At 43.8% G+C, this 25,345-nt stretch overlaps 1 protein-coding gene across 3 annotated transcripts in view; it reads right to left on the reverse strand.

Annotated features, from left to right (window-relative positions):
* Nucleotides 1–25,345, reverse strand: part of ATAT1 (alpha tubulin acetyltransferase 1) — a 38,005-nt gene that overhangs the window by 7,052 nt on the left and 5,608 nt on the right. For all 3 annotated transcript variants that reach the window (XM_081935936.1, XM_081935935.1, XM_081935937.1), the window contains exons 5-9: nt 23,335–23,448; nt 21,685–21,786; nt 20,416–20,461; nt 16,704–16,775; nt 13,540–13,759 (exon numbers count right to left, since the gene is read on the reverse strand). In XM_081935936.1, coding sequence (XP_081792062.1) covers nt 13,540–13,759; nt 16,704–16,775; nt 20,416–20,461; nt 21,685–21,786; nt 23,335–23,448 — 554 coding nt within the window. The remainder of the gene's footprint in view (nt 1–13,539; nt 13,760–16,703; nt 16,776–20,415; nt 20,462–21,684; nt 21,787–23,334; nt 23,449–25,345) is intronic.

The following is a 25,345-nucleotide window of genomic DNA, read 5'->3' on the forward strand; positions in this document are numbered from 1 at the left end:
CCGCAACTATGAGGATCCATTGTAAGTTCCCCTCATTCCGCACTGACATAACTTACAATGATCACTGAAGGAGTGGATGTAAAATGAAGACTCTTTAAGAATCTTACAGGCTCAGCAGGTATTCTGCTTGCAGCAAGCTACAAGTCAGCTGATTAGCTGGAAAATTTCTAGTGTTTTATGGGACTACAACTATACGTAAGGTTTTTTGGTTTTTTTTTGCTTTTTCACTGATAAGTAGAGAGAAAGCTGTCATGAATAGGCACAAAAGCTATGAACTCTTTCTTACCTACACACACACACACACACACACATATTAATGTCCACCACCCTACCTTCAGGTGGCTTTACTGCTGTGCTTACAGCGGGAAAAAAGCCTAATTCTGCTCCACAGGTTTAATCCATGACACCTTCAATCCAAGCATTGGGAAAGTGAACTCTACCAATGTTGACTACAATGACTGGAAGGAAGGTAGCGGTAATCCAATTCAATGGAAGGTGAAAGCTGGAATATCTAAGTAATGGACTGTAAAATCTCAGGATTCATTACCATGTACTTCCCTTCTGTATTCTGTATCTGCCATACATAACTGTTGTGACCCAGCAGGATCCTTTGCAGTTGCTGAACGACTCAGATAGCGACGAACCCTAAGAGTCGGCTATGAAGGAAGTGGAGGACCCTGGGCAGGGTTCAGACGCAGAGCAGGGACCCGAGAGGCTGGTTGGCCACAAGGAGGAGCCTGAGGCATGGAGCAGTGGGGAAGATCGGAGGGAGTTTGTCTCTGACGCAAGATTGAGGAGGGTGGGGAAACGAAGGCAACAGCTGCTCCGGAGACAAGCTCCTAAAAGATAATGAAGCTCATGTGGTTGGGGCGTGGCCCCTCCCAAGAGCTTATATAAACAGAGATTTTGGGAGGAGACTTCTTGCAGGACACAACCGTTTAAAGTAATCTGCAGTATGTCTGGTCTGAACTGTTTTGGGTTCCCGTTTGGAACACGCTGGAGAAGCTGTTATCTGTATCTGTCAGAGTCTGGGTTGCTGCCAAGGTTCTTATCTGTGAGTTCGTGTTTGGGCTTTCAGCCACCAAGATTATAGTCCTGCCAATAAAGTGTGGCATTCCAGCTAAGCCTGTGTCGGCATTCATTACTGGACGGAGGGGGGTCAGAACACATAACAATCTATTTTTACCAGTACAGCAGATTATAAAGTAGCATTTTATAAATTGAATGCTTCTGCTTACAAAAATGCATACTGCATATCCCTGATTGCAATTCCTGAGGCTCTATTTTCTTTCTACCCAAAATTGCCTTCCCGCGGAGGAAGAAGAATACAAGATATCAGGAGATAAATTAGAGTCACATCTTAATCGGTTTCTTCCCCCACTTTTCCCCCTTTTGTACTATATCGTCTTCAATCATTTTGAGGTGAATCATCAGGAAGGTATCTAATGAGTGATTAGAATATCTCAGTTTTAAGAGCGACTGTTTGTGGTTTTGGGCACAACGACCCCAATGGCGCCGGGGTTAGAGTGCAATATTGTAGGCAAACTCTGCCCACAGTCTGGAGTTTGATCCTGATAGGGCGCAAGGTTGAATTAGGTTTCTATCTGTCCGAGGTTGGTACAATGAGGGCCAAGATTGTTGGGGGCAATAGGCAAACAATACTGACATTGTAAACCTCCCAGAGAGGATTGTAAAGTGCTATGGGGGAAGGGCAGCATGGAAGCCTACATGCTATTGGCATTGCAATATCTGTAGCTCTGTTGTAGGAGGAGGATTTGTTCTCTGAGTTGGTGGGTTGGTTTCTATTTTGTTACCAGGCTAGGTAACATCTTCAGTAGAGTTTAGGGCAGGGGTGTCCAAACTTGGGAACTTTAAGACTTGTGGACTTCAACTCCCAGAATTCCCCAGCCAGCATGGCTGGTGGGGGAATTCTGGGAGTTGAAGTCCACAAGTCTTAAAGTTCCCAAGTTTGGACACCCCTGGTTTAGGGGATGCCCTAAGTCAGTGATGGCGAACCTTTTTCTTACGGCGTGCCAAAATTGTGCACGTGCATGCGGGTGTATCCATTCAAACCTCCCCACCTCCCTGTGCATGCGCACGTGACCCCCTCCATGCATGCGTGCGACCTCCTCCCCCACGCATGTGTGCATGAACCCCAGCCTCCAGCAGCTTTCCTGAAGCCTGGGGAGGGCGAAAGCCGCTTCCGCCGGCCCCCCGAAAGCCCTCCAGAAGCTAGACATGGATCGTTTCCGAACTCCGGTTGGGTCGTTGGGGGCATTTTTCGCCCTCCCTGGGCTTTGGGAAAGCCTCCGGAGGCTGGGAAGGGCAAAAAACGGCCCCAACGGGCCAACCGGAAGTTCGTTCCCAAAGTTCGTTCCTGAAGCCTGGGGAGGGCAAAAACGGCCTCCCCTGAACCTCTGGAAGGGTGAAAAATCAGCTGACAGCTGGCGTGCCACCAATATGGCTCCGTGTGCCACCTGTGGCACGTGCGTCATAGGTTGGCGCATCACTGCCGTAAGCTATTGGCATTGCTAGCAATTTCTTGAGTTTGACTTCCTGTAGAGTCCCAAGAGATCTCCATCTGCGTTTGTCCTTCTGTGACTCTGCAACAAGTGTTCCACAAAATACCACCCCAGGAGGGCGCATTTTACAAGAATGCAGCAAACCCACAAAGGTTGCTAACGACCACCGAACAATATAAAGCTTCTAATGGTCCATCTCCTCCAACTCTTTAATGGGCCCGGGTTCATGTGTTGGAAGGGTGGGCCTCGGAGAAGTGGGCCACAGAGGTATAGCAACCGTTTACCCCAGAAGATAGTTGACAAAAAAAGACAAAGCCATACGTTATAACGTTTTTAAAAATCCAAACTTTATTATTATTGAAATGTAAACAAAAGTTCATTATTTGATCACGCCACACACCGAACAGCCAAAGGCAAGTCAGGATCTTGGCTGTTTTGATCAGAAGGGATGGGGGACCAAGAAGGTAGAGTGGAAAACAAAAGGCTTCTGGAAAACTCCTGGACCAAAAGGGAAAGGGGGGGAAGGGGTAGAGTGAGAGAGGGGAAGAGTTCTCCACAAACGAACAGAGTTGACATCCAATACAGCCTTCCCACATGCAGAATCATGGGAACTGGGTTAACACCTGTGGGGGGTGTTGGGGAACCTCAGCCTATGGTGTCCTACACTAAAGGCTGTCACTTGAGGATAGCAGACACAGTTCCAGCTGCCAACCTGAATTTCCTTCTCAAAGGGCTGCGAGGTTGGCTTCCAAGCTTCTTCCATCGGGAAAACGGAAGACAGGAGAAATGCAATACTGGATCAAATGGGTTTGCTGGAGGGCCCAGTTGGATGCTTTGAAAAATGGGGAAAACCAGCATGGTTTCGACGGATAGCAGCTTTCTCGTTGTGCTTCATTCTCAGCACCAAGTCGTCCGACTTTGAGTATCGTACCCTCTCCCTGGCAGACTAGTTCTCCGGGCTTCTAGTATAGATCAGGGGTGTCAAACGCATGGCGTCATGTGACGTATCATGACTACTCCCCCCCCCTCGCTAAACCAGGGGTCGGCGTGGCCACCGCATGACACATCCGGCGTGCGGGTCACACTTTCGACACCCCTGGTATAGATGGCGAAGCTCAGTGTCCCTCAGGTGCCTGATCTCAGAGGAAGTGATGGTCAACTCAAAAGGAGGGGGAGGCGGCGGCATTTGGCTTCAGATTAATCATTCAGAGCCCCCAGGATTTTGTTAAATAAGTAGCGGGAGCAAATATATTGGCATTGGGGCAATAAACAGGCCTAAAAATGAACTCTGGTGAAAAAATTCTCTGAAGATGTAAGAACACGGAGAACAAATTAGTACTGTTCAAAGGCAAGAAGGATTTTAGTATCCTGATTTCAAATAGCCCAACCTTTCCCCAAACTGCTTGGAAAGATCCCAGAGCACAGATCTCCCCGCTTGTTTCATCCTTGCAGGATGAGGAAAACTGGCTAATGGAGAAATAACTTGATCCAGATTATCCAACAGGCACCATAACTGAATGGGGATTCAGCCTAAAACTCCTCCCATCCTGTTACCAATATCCCCCCCCCCCCCCCAATATTCCTAACTGGTTCCATAATGCAATTCTTTTCAAACCTTCAGTTCCTCAGAATCTCAAGCCAACACAGCTACTCTCACAATCTAACACATCCTGATGTGTTAGATGGCGTCTTGGTTGTTCTTCCACCTGACACCATCTGGTCTTAGACTACAGTGGCCACTGCAGTACTCCTAGCTGGCACAGCAAACACACCTGCGGAGTTATACAACTGGACAGGATAGGGAGGGTTAGTACAAGTACCAACCACATGGAGAAAGCTAACCATTTGTTAGGCTAATTTTTCCACCCCTGGCACAGTGTTTGAATGAACTTGGCACACATTTGCTTCCCCGCTTTCCTTTCCTTATAACAAACAGAACATTTGATTGTAATATAACAATTCTGTTTTCCGCACCTGACTCCTAACAGCTTCCTCTTGACACTGCCTACCAATTCTCCCTTCCGTGCTTAGAAATCTGGACTCTTAATCTCAGTTCCTAGTTTCTCATTTCCTTCTCCGAATTCCCAAAATCTCTTTCCATTTTCAGATCTGAAAATGATGCTCAGCGTTTCAGCTTCTCCTGCTTTTGAGGAGCATGGCAACTGTTCTAGGTTGAAAACACCAAACACATCCTTTTGACCTACTAAGCAAACACCTCAACCCTGTTGGGGCTGACCAAAGGCCAATAGCCTATCACAGGCAGAATAACATTGAAAAGACAACATATAAGCACAAGCAACTGACCACAATACAGAGAAAGACAAAGGAAATGGCACTGGGCTGAAACAGCAAAGGATTTAGCACTTGTATTTCCTCCTACAGTTTATGGATTAGATTAATGGCTGAGGCTTCATTCTGTACAAGCTATAATAGGATCCACATGGTTCAAAGCTTACCTTTTACAGGTAGTACTTGACTTATGACGTTTTGTTTGGTGACCATTTGAAGTTACAATGGCACCGAAAAAAGTGGCATGACTGTTTTCCACTTACGACCTTTTGAGGCATCCCCATGGTCACCTGATCAAAATTTGATCGCTTGGCAACGGGCTCATATTTAGGATGGTTGCAGAGTCCCAGGGTCGCAAGCTAAGTCAACGGAAAACCCAGATTTACTTTAGAACGGTGTTACTAACTTAACAGCTGCAGTGATTCACTTAACAACTGAGGCAATAAAAGTCACCAAATGGAGCAAAACTTGCATCCTTCCGTATCTCAGTTAGCAATGGAAGTTTTGGGGTTAATTGTGGTCATAAGTCAAGAACTACCTGTGTTCTATCATTCTTCCCAAGCCGTGGCAACTTCAGTGGCACATGAAAGGAAAGACGCATGTTAAGCTTCCAACAAGCTTAACACGCACTGTTAAATCTACCGTGTTTCCCCGAAAATAAGACAGGGTCTTATTTTCTTTTGCCCCCCCCCCCAAATAAGCATTTGGCCTTATTTTCGGGGAGGTCTCATTGTTTTTGAAGGGCAAGAGGTGGCGAGCGTGGTCACCTCATGGCTGCTGCTGTGTTGCAATATTTTTGGGGAGGACTTATTTTGGGGGGGGAGGTCTTATTTTAGCGCATGTGCTCAAAAGCTCGATTGGGCTTATTATCCAGGGAGGTCTTATTTTCAGGAGAACAGAGTGACAGAATTGCATATTAAAGCAAACATTCGGGCCTTCTAGGACCACCATAATAATGTTGTTATTAGTTTTACCCCCTTTTTAACATACTTCAGTCAACTCAAGGCAGCGAGCATACTTAACCCTCGTGCCTATTTTCTTCACAACAACCCTGTGACGTGGGCTGGGCTGAAAGAGGACAACCAGCCCAAAATCACCTAGCCGATTTTCATGCCTAAAGGAAAACTAGAATTCACAGTCCCCTGACTTCTAGGTCAGCACCTTTACCACTACCCCAAACTGGCCCTCTAAGTCATCTCCAAGTGACCAAGTCATCGCCCAGAATTACGGAAGGAATGTTTGACTCTACTGACCTTCAGTGGTGCAGTGGTTAGAGTGCAGGCTACTTTTGCTGACTGCTGGCTAACTGCAATTTGTTAGTTCAAATCTCACCAGCTCAGCTGGGCCTTCAGAGCTTTTGAGGAAGACTTTTAAGGAAGTCTTACAACAGGCAGAAGGAAGTATCTATAGCAGAATTTCTGAACCTCCGCAATTTTTAAATTGTATGGACTTCAACTCCCAGAGCTCTCCACCAGAATTATGGGAGTTGTAGTCCTCACAGCTTAAAGTTGCCGAGGTTGAGAAGCACTGCTCTAGTTGAAGAGAAGCCTTCCTAAGCTCCTAGGCCAGGAGTCAGCAACCCGCAGCTCTGCAGCCACATGTGGCTCTTTCATCCCTCTACTGCGGCTCCCTGTCGCCGATCGGCTCCACAATTGATAGGGCTTTCGGTTAGGACAAGTAGAGGAAAAAGGATGCTGCGCTAGGAGGAAACTCTATGGTGGGGGAACCGGACTTCTGGTCAGCTCCAGAATTGAACGGGAAGCTTCCATTAAGGACCTTTGTTGCTCTTTGAGTGTTTAAGATTGCTGACCCCTGTCCTAGGCCATCTAGTTAAATGTATCTAATCTGGAGAATTGCTGGCTATCAACGCAGTAACTCAAGAAAATGGACTTGCTCTAGAGTGTTTCATGTACTTCTTCCTCTTCCTCTCACTTCCATCCCATCCCTATGTTGCCACTGGCACATTCTGGAGCCCAGGAGAGCCTTATTATGTATTTTAATGCAGCCCTCCTAACTCTGACCCTCCTAGCATTGGATCAGAACTGAGAGATCTGTTTTGGCTTTCCAATTATATCCAGCCTATGTTAAGTATTACATTACAATGGCACCGTTTTTTAATGATTCTTGCAGTGTTTAGCAGGTTTAAAAAACAGAGTTCACATGTGGCTTGTGAGGAATCAAGGCTGCCCATTCAGACCTTGGCACATGCTTGGTCTTTCCACTAGATCCTAAGATAATGACCATGATTTATTATCACTATTAGTCTTTTAAAATGACAGAGAACTCAATGGTAAATTTTGGTACCAAAATCCAATGTACCAAGTCCAAGAGAAAGTCTTACAGTACTTAAATACAACCAGGTTTTATAATAAATAGTAAACTTTGCTGCAGACCTAATGAAGAGAGTAAACTTCTGCTTCTTTCTTAAAAAAAAACTACCAGCCACGTACTTTAATTCAGCCCTATTTAAAGGGTTCAAAGGTACTTTCAAGACCGACCAAGACAAGCTTGCTAAAGAATATTTCTCATTAGATTACATGTAATCTGAATACGTGTGTTTGAAAGTGAGTGAAACGGGGAGAAAGAGAATAATATGATTATAGGGAAAGACAGAATCTAGCAGTTTTTCTTTCCCTTGGTCAGGAACTGTGTATCTAAATTTAAAGTAAATTTAAACTAACTTAGCTGAACGCTGCCCTCTTATACATTTTTTTTCCTCATTTCCATGGTTCATTTCTGAATCCGAGATCCTATGGAGAACCATTTTTACATCTTTTCCTAAACAGAATGTCTTTTAGGTTGAAATAGATTACTTGCCAAACACCTGTATATAAATAAACCTCACTGAAATATTAATAGTATAGTAGCGCAATGACAGTTTGCAAAGCTTTCAATTACGCTCTTAATTTTTTTTTTCATTCAAAATCTGATGAGAAATAATCCTTTGTGATCTTACTTAAGAAGATTTACCTACACTTTCTATTAACAACCAAGTAAATAAAAGGCAGGTTTCCGACCTGCTGCAAACTCTCTGAAACCATTTACTAGAGACAACAACACATGTACCAATGTCTCTACTAACTCACATTCAACTCTCTGAAAGAACAACATACATTATCTTCAAGATCTAAAGCCAACACTAGAAATGGCCCTCATCCACAGAGTAGCAATAGTATCAGTACTAATAAAATAAAATAAAACCTTTACTGCAAAAACCATCTGGCCCACATCTGGTACAGTATAAGAGTTACTCCTTTGGCTACCAGGTCCCACAAAAAGAGAATCCTTATGTAGTTCAACAATAATTTATGACTGACAATTAATTTACCCTTTGCATCTTTGGGTTCCAGATTTCCCTTCTGGACGCTTGTATTCTGTTTCTTTTTTATTGTTCTTGCTCTCTTTTTTTTAAATTTAAGGTACCCAGAATCCTCTGGACTTGGGTGCCCTCTAGTTTAATCTAATTTAGATTAAATTAAATTAATTTAGGCATAATGCGGGTCATTGGCAAAGTCCATGCTGTAGCAGGCATCCATTTATATTACCGTAATGCCAGGTAACAAATCAGCACTAATCATTTCCCGGCTGTAAACTTAAACCAGTTAGGAACTAAAGGATATCTTCATAAAATAGTTGGATCTAAAAGGCAAAGAATCAAGTGGGAGAATCCACTCATCCCAATCGCAATTATGTTCCACTTAAGCACTTTTGGAAATTGTGATGTTAAAAAAGTGAAACTTTTAGACACACCCAATGTTATACAAATAAACCTACTTCCTTATAGGCTTGTGCCCATCCATATAGGCTGTACCTATAAAGCTTATTAAAAAGAAGAGGATGAAGAATGGATGAAATTCAAATCTTGCTGCTAGAAAGTGCTCAAGACACAAGTAGAGGCCCAATGGTTGGGGAGACATAGCGGAGACCGGCGATCAGTGGCTGTTTTCAGAGCGGTTCAGGGAGCTGGCAGCGGGAGATGGAGGGTGGGGAGAGAGAGAGAGAGAGAGAGAGAAAAGAAAGGAAGGAAGGAAGGGGGTGGGGGTATTAAGAAAGAAAAAAGGAGACAGGTTAGATCCCAGACTGAAGAAAACCATCCGTCCAATTAAAGATAATAATAATTTCTCTGTTGAGAACAATGACACTACCTATAAATTACAGAATCATTACAGTCTTCAACTTACAACCATGAGCCGCAGTGGCGCAGTGGTTAAGAGTGCAATACTGTAGGCTACTTCTGCTGACTGACTGCAATTTGGCAGTTAAAATCCCACCAGGCTAGGGGTGAAATCCAGCAGGTTCTGACAGGTTCTGGAGAACCGGTAGCGGACATTTTGAGTAGTTCAGAGAACCGCTAGTGGAAATTTTGAGTAGTTCAGAGAACCGGCAAATGCCACCTCTGGCTGGCCCCAGAGCAGTGACGTGCGGTGAGGTTTATGACTGGTGAGGCACTGACACAGTGCTGGGTTTCAAATATTTTTAGACTTGTGGACTTCAACTCCCAGAATTCCACAGCCAGGCATGCTCAGTTCCAATTTAAAGCGACAGCATTTGTTTTTCTCCTTTGCTCCTTCTTTCTTTTTCTTTTTCTTCTCCTTCCCCTCCTTCCTCCCTCTCTCCCTTCCTCCCCCTCTCTCAAACACACACACAGACACACACACACACAGAAGTTGGATTGGGCTATCTCTCCTACCCCTTCCCTCTCTCACTCACTCTCAAACAAACCCCCACACACACAAAAGTTGGATTGGATATCTTTTCCAGTGGCTTGAAAGCAGCTCCTCTGCCATCCCCCCCCCCCCCCCATTCCCCTGCTGCCTTTCCCAAACACCTCCACCATTGCAAATGCAGCCTGCTGTCTGGGTGGGAAAAGCCTGGAACACAATAAAGCCCACCCACCACCTCCTGCTGGCAGGCTGGGGTGAGAGGAGAGGCAGAGAAGAGGAGCCAAGCCGAGCCTTCCAAAAGAAAGAGGCTGGGGGGAAGTGTGTGTACTACAGCATGGCTCTTTGCCTGGCTTCCTGCCTCCTCCTGTGGTCTCCTCAGTGCTCACTTGTGCTCTCCCTCCCCAAGTGTAGTTTGATTGCAGGTGGAGCCACGTTGCCTTTTCAAACTTGTAATCAGTGAAGCTGGGCTAGATTTTTATATAGTTTTATCCAGCTGTGTGTGTGAGAGAGAAATGAATGGAGGCCTGGGGAGGAAGTCACTACACTTGGGGAGGGAGAGCACCAGTGAGGTTAAGCAGAGTCATCCACGGTGAGGCAGCAACCAGCTCAGCTTTTTCCTTTTACTTTAATTTTTCATGATGAGAGTGGTGAGGCTGTGCCTCAGTTGCCTCACCTGACTGCACGTCACTGCCCCAGAGTAGTGTGAGAATGGAGATTTTGCAATATTTTCCCCCTGGAATGGGGTGGGAATGGAAATTTTGCAGTATCTTTCTCCTGTCACGCCCACCAAGCCACACCATGCCCACCAAGCCACGCCCACAGAACCGGCAGTAAAAAAAAAATGAATTTCACCACTGCACCAGACTCAAGGTGGACTTGGCCTTCCATCTTTCCAAGATGGGTAAAATGAGGACCCAGATTGTTGGAGGGGAGGAGGGGGGAGGGGGGCGCAATACGCTGGCTCTGTAAAACTGCTTGGAGAGTCTAAGTCTAAGTGCTATTGCTTATTGAATAACTTATTCAATAAGCCAAACTTAAGAGCAATGTGTGAATGACGTCAATGAGTTCTCCACAGAAGCAACTGCCTGATAAAAACCCACAAAAAGGACGTGGAAGCAGATTTAGGTCAGCCTGTAAAATAGGTTTTTGTTTAACCAGATTAACAAATCTGGGTCACCAAAATGGCCAGGTTTCAAGGTGGTATTGCATATTAGACAAATACACGAGTGATTTCCAATCCAAGATTTTCCAAATGCGACAAGAAAATATATTTGCAACTTGGTATCCTCCAAAAACATGGGCTGACATGTCTCATCATTCCCAGCCAGACCAGCTAAATGTCCCTACGGCTGAGGATTACGAAAATGGTAGTCTAACACTTCTGAAGGACGTCAACTTGGACTTTGGGGAAAGTATTTCTCCTAAAGCTCCTTCCACATCTTGCTTTCCAACATGCTTCTTCCCAGCATCAAAGCCATCACAACATGCCACCGCAAGCTCACTGCTGCCAATCCAGCCTTCTAAATCTCTGTTTTAAAAAATCCTTGGAATATTTTCAAGTGAAAGTGTTGGCGTTCAGCCTTCACTGTCTTCACATGGTTAAGTAAATCATTAACAGCCACGGAGGACAGAATGTAAACAGTAAAGGAAAGTTGTCAGCTGCCACCTTCTGCTTTACTGCTATATAATGATAGACTGCCATGGAGTATGAGGAGGGGGGAATAAAAGGGGAAAGGCTTAGGGGAAAATGAAAGTAAGTGCTGTATCTCCTCCAGATGCTGCCTCAAGGGTCACCCAGCTGGAAGAAGGAGGGGGGCCACCTATGCTTGGATTGGCCATTAAGTAAACATCTTGCCTGAATCGGATTGATTACACTGGGAATGGGCAATGAGAGGTAGCTAAGGGAGGGAATAGTTGAACTTGGAAATTTTGGTGCACAAGATTCGCTTCTGCCTTTGCATTACTGCAATATACTTGACTTCTTATAAAACTATACCTTTCTCCACAAATGGAGCCAAGGATCGTTTCTATTTAGAGGTTTAAGTGATGGCAGGTCTGACAGAAAGTTTTTAGTATCGGTTAAGAATTGTAACAAAACATGCAAAATGACACATGCAATGTAACATGGACAGCTAGAAGATATACAGGAGGAAAACAGGAAATAACAGAATAGCAGAGTTGGAAGGGACCTTGGAGGTCTTCTAGTCCAACCCCCTGCCTAGGCAGGAAACCCTATACCATTTCAGACAAATGGCTATCCAACATCTTCTTAAAAACTTCCAGTGTTGGGGCATTCACAACTTCTGGATGCAAATTCTTCCACTGATTAATTGTTCTGTCAGGAAATTTCTCCTCAGTTCTAAGTTGCTTCTCTCCTTGATTACTTTCCAGTCATTGCTTCTTGACCTGCCCTCAGGTGCCTTGGAGAATAGTTTGACTCCCTCTTCTTTGTGGCAACCCCTGAGATATTGGAACACTGCTATCATGTCTCCCCTAGTCCTTCTTTTCATTAAACTAAACATACCTAGTTCCTGCAACCGTTCTTCATATGTTTTAGCTTCTAGTCCCTTAATCATCTTTGTTGCTCTTCTCTGCACTCTTTCTAGAGTCTCCACATCTTTTCTACATCGTGGCGACCAAAACTGGATTCAGTATAATGCCTACCAAGGCATCATAAAGTGGTATTAACACTTCACGTGATCTTGATTCTATCCCTCTGTTTATGCAGTCTAGAACTGTGTTGGCTTTTTTGGCAGCTGCTGCACACTGCTGGCTCAAAACGATGAGTCCAAATTCTGTGCTCAAAGTTACAGTTATTGAATATGCCACTGTATATTCCCTTTTTTCCCCTTCAACTAAACAATTTTAGAACATTGGAAAAGAAAATGAAAATGGAGAGATCTGAGATTCCGTGGCATCGATTCCACTTCTTTTAAGCCAAAGATTCTCCATGGGACCTCCCTTATCTTTGCTGCCATCTTGGTTCACAAGACTATCTAAGCCAGGAGTCCCCAACTCCACGGCCGTAGCCCACAACTGGGCTGCAGTCTGTTTGGAACTGGGCCGTAGAAGTGGCGAGCGAACTCTACTTATGCAAGCAGCGGGTGAGCAGGTGTGCCCATTGCTCATGCAAATGGAGTTGCGCATGCATGCTTTCCTGTCACTCATGCCAAACAATCCCCTCTCCTCTCCCCACCAGTCCTCAAAGCCGGAAAGGTTGGGGACTGATGACCTAAGCAATCAAGTTTTAGTTCCACTAGGCTGTGATCATGTGATTTCAGGAGAGGAAGCGCCTTTACGATTAGTAGGCAGCAGTAGGAATACATTAGGCAACAAGAAGAAACTGAATCAGAAAGATAATTCTGCCCCATACATCCCTGCGACCAATCCGCTCGCACAGAGAGGGCCTCCTCCAGGTGCCGTCCACTAGACAGTGTCGGGGGGCAGCGCCTAGGAGTAGAGCCTTCTCTGTGGCAGGCCCAGCCCTGTGGAATGACCTCCCTCCGGATATTAGGAATACCTCTGACCTCCGCTCCTTTTGTATTAAGCTTAAGACCCACCTATTCCAAGTAGCTGGCCTGGCTCAACTTTGATCTAACCATATCGCTCCTGACGGGTTTTTAATTGGGTATTTTAATTATATTTAATTATTTAGGGGTTTTTTAATCACTGTATTCTAATTGTTTTTTATTCATCAGCCGACCTCCTCCTTGTGTATGTCTCGGTATATGTCTCTGTTATATGTTTGTTTTGTCCACATATTTATTTCATATGTTTCATTGTACGCCGCCCCCGAGTCCTTCGGGAGAGGGTGCGGCTAAGAAATAAATATTTATTTATTTATTTTTTAATTCAAGTGTTGCTTGGCCATTAAAAGTTCATCCTTCCTCTTTGTGCTTTCAAGTTAAGAGTTGAAGGACTCCTGTATGTGACTGGAAGCAAAAGGAGTAAAACGCAGCCCACGTCCATAGCATTTAGGTGCCTACTGCGGGGGATCAGGGATGCAACGTCCCATTAGCCCGTTGAGCAAACCAGAAAGTTGCAAAGAGCCTCTCCCTTCCTACCTGGTTCTCCGCCTCTGTGAAAGCAAGTTGCCCGGATCACCATTCATCAAGTGTTGGGCAGCTGCATGTGGGGGACAGAGGCGCAGGTTCTTCAGCAACTCTTGTTCGTTCAGAAAAGGTTTGAGGCAGCCCCGCACTGGAGAATTCCCCACACTGCTAGAGCGGGTCAGTGCCCGAGACTGGTTGAAGGGCCAAGGTGGTTCAGTCTCTTCCTTCAAGACTACAAGAAAAAAGGAAACAAACAAAAGGGAAAAATACAATTCAGTTCTTAACCAGACTTAGTTTAGTTCATTAGACTTCTAGACCGCCCCCTCTCCCCGGAGGGACTCGGGGCGGTGTACAGGTACAAAATTAAAAACCATACAGTCGATAATAAATATAATTAAAATCGGATTAAACAGACCCCTGTACAAGTTTATAAAAATTAAAAACCTAACCTTAAAACCAAACTGTAAAATTTAAAAATACAAACTGAGGTGGGAGAGCTGGAATTAGGCCAGGCCGGCTAGCTGAAACAGGTGGGTTTTGAGCTTCCGGCGGAAGGAGCGGAGGTCCGTGGTCGTTCTAATGTCAGGGGGAAGGTCATTCCAGAGGGTCGGGCCCATCACAGAGAAGGCCCTTCCCCTGGGCGTCGCCCGCTGGCACAGCCTAGTGGATGGCACCCGGAGGAGTCCCTCTCTGTGTGAGCGAATCGGCCGAAGGGATGTGTGGGGCAGGATACGATCCCGCAAATAACTAGGTCCTGTGCCATGGAGCGCTTTGAAGATGATAATCAACACCTTGAAACTTAATACAACTTATCAGACAGAAGAAGAGCAGACAGAAATTTACAGAAATAAGATTACTGCCTAAGCAGGCTTACACTTAGCCGACTTAACATAACCCAGTAGTAGACAGAAGATGAATCTGCCTGCTAATCTAAATCTTACTGTCTACTAATTAGTTGTGGTAGAATAAAGAGTCACAAGAGGGAAGGGCTCCTTCCCAGAGGACAAAGTGACTGTCTGGTGGGCAGGAAAAGGGTGAAAGCAGAGCCTCTCTAGCAGTTCACAGAGTGTATGAAATAGTTATACAGATAGTTGAAGTCTTTAAGAAGATGTTGGATAGCCGTTTGTCTGGAACAGTATAGGGTTTCCTGCCTAGGCAGGGGGTTGGACTAGAAGACCTCCAAGGTCCCTTCCAACTCTACTATTGTAATTGTAATTTAGTCTGGCAAATGTCTGTCTATAGGTTAACAATAAAGAAATCGTTCTACTAGTCTAATCTTACTAGTCTTACAGTTTAATTAAAACACAGAAATCGCAATCTTTATTTTCCAGATTTCTGCTTCCAGGCCCAGATCAGCAGCAAAAGAGGCCTAAGGAACCCAGCCTGCTTTTCTTCATTATCGGAAGACTGTTTTTCTTAAAAAGAACTCAGTTAAGAATAAGTTGAAAAATCCTTTTCCCTCTGCTCCACTTTTTCTCACCTTCCTCACATAATGAGAACAACATGAAGATGGCACATTTTAAAGTTGATAATGAAGTCTAGGAAGAATAGTTTTCATACAAGAGCTCTTCCTAGAAAATGCCAAATCAGATCCCTCTGATTCCTGCAGAATCAAAGTTTAGGATTTAGATTCTTCCTGACTGGAAGAAGTTTTAGATTTTTCTCGGACACCAAATACTGTTCCTATCCCAATCAAGATAAGTTCATCTAGCACAGTGTTTCTCAACCTTGGCGACTTTAAGTCCTGTGGACTTCAACTCCCAGAATTCCCCAGCCAGCTGTGCTGGCTGGGGAATTCTGGGAGTTGAAGTCCACAGGACTTAAAGTCGCCAAGGTTGAGAAACACTGATCTAGCAGAACCTGAATGTGGATTTGCAAGCAATTTTGGGCATCCCAAAGATGGCACATACAACACTTTTGCTACAGAAGCTGCACTGGGTGTTGGTTTACTTTCAGGTCCAATTCAAGGTGTTATTACCTTCAAAGCGCTATAGGACATGGGGCCAGGCTACCTGAGGAAGCATCTCATCCCCATTATGTCAGCCCACCCCACCTGATCAGACAGAGAGGATATGTTATGGACTCTGCCAGTTAAAAGAATTTTCACTGGCGGAGTCCAGGAAGGAAGCCTTCTCTGCCATTGTCCTGGCCCTGTGGAACATTCTCTCTCCAGAGGTGAGGTGAGGCCCCCACTCTCCTGGTCTTTCGAAGGAGTTTGAAGACCTGGCTCTGCCAACTCACATGGGACACAACGAACGGCATGCAACCCTGGGGGTGGTTGGCATCTTGATGCCCCTCTCCCTGCCTTTTAACTTTTAACTATTTTATCATTGTTTTTATTTGGCTCCTTACAAAACCATGCATGTAGGCTTTGTTGTGGCCCGCCAGCAGCCAGCAGAGCTGGTAGCAGAGTCGGACAGTGAGGGGGTTGCGGAGGAGCATGGACCAGTCCTGGAGTCTGGGGAAGGCTCTGATGAGGGCTCTGCGTCAGAGGCAGAGACGAGGCCGAGGCCATCTGGCAGTGTTCAGGTGCCTACGGAGCTAGACAGCAGCGAGGCAGAGGAACAGCTGGAGCTTGTTCCCAGTGTATGCATGCACAGAGCTGCCAGAAGAAAAGAACAGCTAAGAAATCAGCGACTTGGGAGTAAAGTCACAGGTGGAAAGTGATTGGCCCCTCCCATAGGAAATAAAAGAGGAGCGGAAGGGGAGTGGGCTTTTGCAGGAAACAATTCGTTTGTTTGTTTGTTCATTCGTTTCAGACGTGTGAAGATCCCAGAGACTCTGTGCCAAGTCTTTCCTTGCACAGCACTGCGTTTGGAAAATATTTACATGGCAGCTTTCCAAGCTAGAGAAGGTCCGTGGTCATAACTTCACCTTTGAAAGACTGTTTACCAGGCCTTTGCTGAATGTGAATGAGAGGAATTCACATTCATTGAATAAAAGGGGTTTTGTCAGGGCCAGGAATCTGCTTTGTGCTTTTCGGGGAAGCCTAGGTCATAACAGGCTTCTGTCTTATGAACTGAGTGCCCCCCCCACCTCCCAAAAGCAGACCAAATTGGGTGCTAAAATGGGAACAAAGCTGCAATCTAGATATCAGCTCAGTTTAGGCACCGATTCACCTGAATTGTCTCAAAAAACTCAAGCTCGTTTTCCGGTTAGGATTGAACACTGCTTACATTCTCGATCTGACAGCGAATATGGTTTTATGTCTCCCTCAGAGCGCTTTGGAGGCAGTTTTCTTGCTGGAGCTGCAACAAGAGGGTAAATAAAACAAATGAGCATTTGGTTGTGGTAGGAAAGTATTATCCAAAATACCTCCAGTAATATTAGTTTCCATTCTTATGAGACAATATGTTTCAAAAACCGCAGTGTGAAGTATGGCCATTCAAAATTATGTGGGGGTGCGAGAAGACAAATCCCAATAAATTAGTCTAAAATTGCAGTGTGACGATTAATTATGAACAGCTGAGTGAAAGAGCAGAAACAATATCACAGTCGTTGAAAGATTCCATTACTCAAGCCTAGGCAATTCATTCCGCAAACTGCAGAATGTTGTCATTAAGTCAAGGATTGGCCCTGACCAACTGCAGTATATTTTATCTACTGCAACATTTCTGGATATCGAAAGTTTATTTAAGCACAGAAAGCCTAAAGCTAATTGACAAAGAATTTCTGAGGAGGAGGTAGAAAGAATACAAAAGACTTCTTATAACTGCTTTTGCCTTGCACTATTTTTGATCATTTATCAAAAGGGAATAAGACAAATTCTAGAGGAGGGGTCCCCAACCTCTGGGCCACAGTCGATTGGGAACCGGGCCACGTAAGCAATGGACAAGCAGTGAAGCTTTATTTGCACAGACAAAGGATTAGATTTGCTGGCTGGGGAATTCTGGGAGTTGAAGTCCACCAAAGTTGCCAAAGTTGGGGACCCCTGTTCTAGAGGATACAGTGATACTATGCGGTTGTAATAGTCTGTTGGTCGTTTTGAGAAGTTTTTGACTATGACAATGTTATTCTTTTCATAGCTTGAGCGGTGAGGCACTTTTTGATAGTTGCATGGGTATGCATTTTGTTGGAAGATGTTGTGTAGATAGAGGTCTGATTCCTTTTTCTGGCGTTCTGGGCTGCCGCAATGCATTTGCACTCATCTGAATAATATTCTTACCCGGCTCTCTTGTGGGAAGCTGGGTTGTTACTTTGATAATGCAACACTTGGTTAGTTTGGATTGTTTGTCAACAGACATGTGTTTCTAACTTGCCATTGTTTTCTATGCGGATGAGGAGATCTAGAAAGGACAATGTGTTCTTGCTATCTTCTTATCTGCTGATTTTGATTCCTTTAAAGATGTTATTTTACGTGGTCTTCTCTAGCTGTTCTTTTTATTTTGACTAAGATGTTGTCTACATACAGAACGGCAGCCATACTTCTGGCTGTACGTGTGGGACTCTTGTAGCATCTGGATCAGTGGTTCCCAATGTTGGGCCCACGCCCCACAGAGGGGCAATTTGATTTTTAATGGGGGCAATTTGAACCTTGTTGAAACCAAGTTAATGGCCTTTTAGGCTTCCTCCGCGGGAGTAGAGTTCACGTTTTGAGTAAAGTTATATGTCACGGGTAGGGGGGGGGGGCATCAGGATTTTAGAGATGCTTTAGGTGGGCCATGCCCCCCCCCAAAAAAGGTTGGGAACCACTGCTCTAGATCCTGCATTATAGTCTCTGCTAGGAGTCGGATAACCATAACAACAAGTCAGCCAATGCGAACTGTTTGGTGACTAAGAAATAGTATCTGTTGTTGCTATGTCAGATGGCTCGGAGCCTGGGTGTGGCTTAGCTTAATTTATTTGTTTTAAATTTAAGTTCTGTGCTCATAGCTTCTGTAAAATGTGTGCTTCTGAATTCTGCTTCTGCTTCTCCTACCACGTTGAAAGAGCTGCATGGGTATTGTATACATGCATCATGTTTTATATTGTTGTATATAAACAAGTTTCTTCTATAAATGAATCCTGCTGAATTATTTACTTGCGTGCTGGATGAAAGCTGCAAACTCTAAGAGTCTTCGCTAGCTGTTCTTTTAATTTTGACAAAGGTGTTGCCTACACACAGAATTGGATCCATACTTCTGGTTTTATGTGTGGGACTGTCATAGCGTCTAGATGCTGCATTATACTCTCTGCTAGAGGTCCTCAGAGTAGTGTCCCCATCGGTGTTCCTCTGATTGGTTGAGGTATTTGTCCATTTTTTTTCAGGTTTTAAATCCAAAATGATATTTTCATATAAGGTTATATCCTGAACGAAGACTGGGAGAGCATGATATAATGTTTTAAGAGACAATTTGTCCATTCTTACTAGTAACATGTATCATCCTATTATTTGGCAAATGACATTACTTCTATAATTTGCACTGTGCACACAATCATATCCTTTGCGTGGTGACATCATGTGCATGACATTATAATATCACCTACCAGATGCTTATTTAAATCATATTCTTATTTGTCTTTATTTCAGACCAGGATAACACTTACGGCTTCAAAGAATGAGTACTATATGATTAAACAAAAGCTATGAAATGAATGCAGGATTTTCCTGATCTACAGAAGAAATAATCTACTGTGTTGTGTTTAATTTTGACCAACTATTCATTATTGTTGTCAGCTTGAATCATTCATGGTTTCCCCATTCTGCCTCTAACAAACTCCCATGATCAGTCAGTCATCTGCTCATACAAAAAAATTAAAGATTATACTATCTCATGAAAAACAGGAATATGGCAGATAAAATGGAATCTTCTGCTACATTTAGTTCTTCACAAGCAGCATATTTGCACTCTCACTATAGAACCAACAGCTGCAAAATCAGAGTTAATGAAGCAATAGAAATAAATGTACTACAGGTAGTCCCCAAATTACAGCCGTAATGGAGCCTGCCCATTACCGTATTTTTCAGAGTATAAGACACACCAAGATTTTGAAGAGGCAAATTTTTTTAAAAAAGGTTTTTGCACTCTGCAAACCTCCCAAAAACGGCCTCCCCCCCCAAAAAAAGGGCATTAGAAAGCTTATAGAGTGCTCCTGGGGGCTGGGGTGGGGGGGCAAAATTGAGCAAAAAACCAGCCCATTTTTTGTGAAAACGGGCCCATTTTTTTTGTCAAAAAAGGGCATTAGGAAGCTTATAGAGTGCTCCTGGGGCCTGGGGCAAAATTGATCATTTTGTGCCCTCCCCAGCCCCCAGAAGCTCTCTGAAAGCCTCCTACAAGCTATGCATGGCCATTTTGGTGAAGGGGCAGGGTTTCAGGAGGCAAAAGAAAATGCTGTATTCAGTGTATAAGACGCACCCAGATTTTCAGCCTCTTTTTTGAGGGAAAAAGGTACATCTTATACTCTGAAAAATACGGTAATGGTTGTAAAAGAATTTGATCATGTGACTGTGGAATGCAGCAAACAGCCATATATGCAGCTAACCGAATGCCCAAAGTCTGGTCACATGAGACTGTAAGGTGGGGGCGGGGGGGCATGACTGAGGAAACTATGGATCTGTATGGTAAGTCCCCTTTTTCAGATAGGTCGTAACTCTGAATGCTTGCTAAGTGACAGGTCATAAATTGAGACCACATGTACTGTCTCAACTTTCTCAAGCGCTACATATCTCACTCCAGTGGATCTATTTATTTGCTATATAGACTGTTTATAAGATAGCAATGTCATCCAATTTCTCCTGTAAAGTGCCCTGCAAATGTATTGGATATCGTCTTTCAGCATTTCTAGCCCAACAGCTGTCGCAGTATGTCTTCATAACTCTGAAATCAGAAATCTTCCTGTTTAAAACACTTTGTGCTGGATCAGACAACTTCAAATTAATATAGCTAGATATTTATATCATTGACTCACCATGCTGGTGGCTGAAAAAGCCTTGGAAAATTACAAAATTATTCACCTGAAACAATAAATAAATAAATAAAAGCATTAAATTAACCAATCTGATCACAGATTGGTCACAAAGAGAAAAGGAGAGAGTTCAGAGATAGGCCGTATGCTATGCATGCAGAAGATGCTAGGTTAAATTCTCAGCATATGTATTGTAAAATCTTTGTCAGGTCACAGTACAGCCTTTTACATTTTTCAAATGGTAATTAAAATGCAAAATTCTTAAATCAAGGTTCGCCTCCTTCAAACATTTGATTCAGTTGCCCAGATTATGGGCAAGGGATTATGGGGTTGTTAAATGAAGATATGGTTTATGCATAATGTGTTCAATTAAACAGTATAGCAACCCACTTTAAAATAGTTACCTGAAAAATCAGTAGCAATAGTACCATATTTTTCACAGTATAAGATGCACCTTCCCCCCCTCCCAAAGTGGGTAAAAATTTAGGTGCGTCTTATAGACCGAATACAGGCGTTTTTGGGCTCCCATACCCACCACGCCCACCCTGGCTACCAGAAGCACTCTGTAGTGCTCCGCACATCCCATTTTTGCCAAAAACGCACCCATTTTTGGCCTGCAGAGTGCTTCTGGGGGTTGGAGAGGGCAAAAATGCAACGTGTGGAGGGTTTGGGAGCCTAAACACAAGCCCATTTTTGGCGAAAACGGGCCCATTTTTAGCGAAAACAGGCTGTGCGGAGCACTGCAGAGTGCTTCTGAGAGCTGGGCAGGGTGAAAACGTGATGCGCCGAGGGCTTGGGAACCCAAAAACGGGCCCATTTTTTGGTGGAAACAGGCCGTGTGGAGCACTGCAGAGTCCTTCTAGGGGCTGGGGAAGGCAAAAACATGACGCACAGAAGCCAAAAACTATTTTTTCTTGCTTTCCTCCCGTAAATTTAGGTGCGTCTCATAATCCAGTGCGTCTTATAGTCTGAAAAATACGGTATTTTCATTGTCCCTTATCAAGTTATTAACCAGTAAAGTCACTTTTTCCACAGCTCATGTCATGGTTTTTAAAATGTGAAAAATCAGCATTACAAAAATCACACATATTCACTTAAGCATGGAGAATATATATATATATATATATATATATATATATATATATATATATATATATATATATATATATATATATATATATATATATATATATATATATATATGACAAAAGGATGACAGATGACAAAACAATACTATTAAGTGAGAGCTGGCTTTGTTTTCAAGAAGCTCACCTGGGGGATTGTGTCAGTGAGGCTATAGTGTTTACGTAGGAAGCACAGAAGTTTTTCGGATGGCCGGTCGATTGCCAATTGATAGGGTTCCACTCGCTCTTGCTGAGTGAATAAAAAGAGAAAGAATTTCTCTGCAATTTACTTCTCAGGGGGAAAATAAGATTTAGAGACAGATATTATTATTTTGTCTTTCACAATCGGGCCAGTTTATAGCTGATCTGAAAAGAGAAAGGGTTGTTTACCTCAGAAAGAAATAATCAGACAATAAGATATCCGAGGTCCTTATATCCTTTTTTTCTGAATTTTTTATTTACAGGTAGTCCTTGACTTACCATCACAATTGAGCCCAAAATTTCCATTGCTAAGCAAGACAGTTGTTAAGTGAGTTTTATGACCTTATTTGCCACAGTTGTTAAGTGAATCACTGCAGTTGTTAAGTTAGTAACACAGTTGTTAAGTGAATCTGGCTTCCCCGTTGACTTTGCTTCTCACGAAAGGTGATCACATGTCCCCAGGACACTGCAACCATCATAAATACATGCCAGTTGCCAAGTAATTTTGATCACGTGACTATGGGGATGCTCCAGCGGTCGTAAGTGTGAAAAACCTTTTTGAGTGCAACTAACGGTATAAACTGTCACTAAACCAATTATTGTTAGTCAAGGACTACTTGTATTAAAATGTACAATGTCCAGGTACAAGAAGTTCTTTATTAATTAACCTTCCTAAAATCAATTTCCCTCCCAAATAAAAGAAAAAATATTATAGTAGCCATTATTTAGAGAATAGTGAAAACGCATCTTGACTAAAAGAGCTACGCTATGAAGCAAATTTTTATTCAAAATAAGAGTCCCTGTGCTGCACAAAGCTTTTGTCAGTCCCATCCATGGCCTTCAAACTGGCTAGCTCAGGGGTGTCCAAACTTGGGAACTTTAAGACTTGTGGACTTCAACTCCCAGAATTCCCCAGCCAGTCGGCTGGGGAATTCTGGGAGTTGAAGTCCACAAGTCTTAAAGTTCCCAAGTTTGGACACCCCTGGGCTAGCTGAAGACTCCAGTTCCTATTAAAGAGTTTCTTCCAACTTTGGGACTTCCAGATACATTGGAATTTCAACTCCCCAAATTCCCAGCCATCACATAAATTAAGTATTTCCTGCAGATCTGGAAGAGAGCAAGCTACGGAATATTCTACTGGAACCCCGCTAATTCTTGTTTGATAGAGCTTTAGAATTTCAGAAATAGCAATAGCACTTAGACTTATATACCACTTCACAATGCTTTACATCCCTCTCTAAGAGGTCTGCAGAATCAGCACAGGGCCCCCAACAATCTGGGTCCTTATTTTACCGACCTCGGAAGGCTGGAAGGCTTAGTCAACCTTGAGCCTGGTGAGATTTGAACTGCCAAATTGCAGACAGCCGGCAGTCAGCAGAAGTAACCTGCAGTACTGCACCCTAAGCACTGCGTCTCTTCAAATCATTCCTGGATTATGACAGCTCTTAGAGTCCATGCCTCGGTTCTGCAGGTTTAATTTGCAAAGGGGAGGTTTTGCGTTTTCTAAGGAACAAGGGGTAACGACGAAATACAGTGGCCTAATCCAAGTCAGGACATTATTTCTTGGATTACGCAACTCCGAAAAAGAGGGCTGCACCTGCAGCATGTAATGGAAGAGCTCCTTGCCGTAGCCGTGCCGCTGAAGAGACTCGTGAATGTAGAAATCCAGTACACACAGCGGTTCCACTTCATTGTGAGCGCCATGACGGTCCTGAAGAAAAAAAACAGACAGGATTCCATGTTAAAACAGCTCAGAGCTCTCTGAACCAGGCATTCTGCTGCAGGCTAACTTTTTGTTGTGGCCCATCAGCAACCAGTGGAGCCGGCAGCAGATTCGGACAGTGAGGGATTGGGGAGGAACATGGGCCTGTCCTGGAGTCTGGGGAAGGCTCTGATGAGGGCTCTGTGTCAGAGGCAGAGAGGGGGCCAGGGCCGTATGCCAGTTATCAGCTGCCTTCAGAGTCAGACATCAGTGAAGGAAAGGAATAGCTGGAGCCTGTTCCCAGTGTGCGCATGCGCAGAGTTGCCAGATGACGGGAACAGCTAAAGAACAAGGGTTGACTTGGGAGTAAGGCCACAGGTGGACGATAAATTGCCCCTCCCAGAGGAAATAAAAGAGGAGTGAAAGGGGAGTGGAGTTTGCAGGAGACAATTAGTTCGCTTAATTGGTTCATAACTCTCCGAGGCTCCTTGCCAAGTTTTGCAGATATCGGCCTGGCAGCTCTCCAAGTCAGATAAGGTCTGTGACTGTAAATCCTCCCTTGAAAGACTGTATGTGAATGAGCAGAATCCACAGTAAATTAATAAAAGGGTGTTTTGTCAGGACCAGGAGTTTGCTTCATGCTTTTGGGAAGCCTCGGTCAGAACACTTTTCCTGCACTTTTCAAAAGTCCAGCCTTGCTTATCAAGACAGAGTGGAGCAAGTGACCAGTTTTAAGTTTCTGGGTGTTATCTTAAAAGAGGACCTGACCTGGGCCACTCACATTGCAGCACTGCTCAAAAGGGCCCAGCAGAGATTATACTACCTGAGACTTCTCAGGAAACAACAACTGAATGAAATAAGGCTGGTGACCTTCTACTGCTGCACCCTAGAGAGTATTTTAACTTACTGCACCTGTGTATGGTTTGCCAATTGCACAGTGGCAGATAGGACAGCACTCCAGAGGGTTAACATCATTGCCCAGAGGATCATTGGTTGCCCTCTCCCCTCCTTGGAAGAGCTTTATAGCTCCCGCTGCCTTAAGAAAGTTCAAAACATTCTTAAAGATCCATCTCATCCTGGGCACCCTTTATTTTTGAACTATTACCATCTGGCAGACGGTACAGGACAATAAAAACAAGGACAAATAGGCTGAAAAACAGCTTCTATCCCAGAAGTAAGTATATTGAATTCTACTGTATAGTGCAATATTAATGCAATATCAGGGGTTTTCAATTCAATTGTATAGAACAGGGGTAGTCAACCTTTTTATACCTACCGCCCATTTTTGTATCTCTGTTAGTAGTAACATTTTCTAACCGCCCACCGGTTCCACAGTAATGGTGATTTATAAAGTAGGGAAGTAACTTTACTTTATAAAATTTATAAAGCAGAGTTACAGCAAACCCCTACTGCCCACCATGAAAGCTGTAATGCCCACTAGTGGGCGGTAGGGATCAGGTTGACTACCGCTGGTATAGAATGTGAAGGATGTTTTTTTGTGTTTTATTTTTATAGTTACAATGTACACTGAGATGGCATTTAATTTCATTGTACGAGGTGCAATGATGATAAAGTAAACTAAAAGAACCTCCAGTTTGAATCCGTCTGTGGACTGTCTGCTCAAATCAGTAATTTACATGCTAGTTAGCGCTAAAGAGCATTAGGCCTGGTGAGCTGCCATTTTATTCTGCTTCAACTCACCAGCTGCTTAGTTTCCCAGGGTCATTGGCTCTGCCCCTGCAAAATCATTTTAAAGCTTTTTCTTGGAGATATTCTTAATAATTTTGGGGTATTACTAGATTTCTAAAAACATAGATAATAATACCACAAACAGAGGTATAATGAAACCAAAGACAATAGTTCTTTGTTTCCAAATACTGAAATAAAGCAGCTTAATTTGTATGTT

Source organism: Natrix helvetica, assembly GCF_964273705.1.
Source record: "Natrix helvetica genome assembly, chromosome: 1".
Lineage (NCBI taxonomy): Eukaryota > Metazoa > Chordata > Lepidosauria > Squamata > Natricidae > Natrix > Natrix helvetica.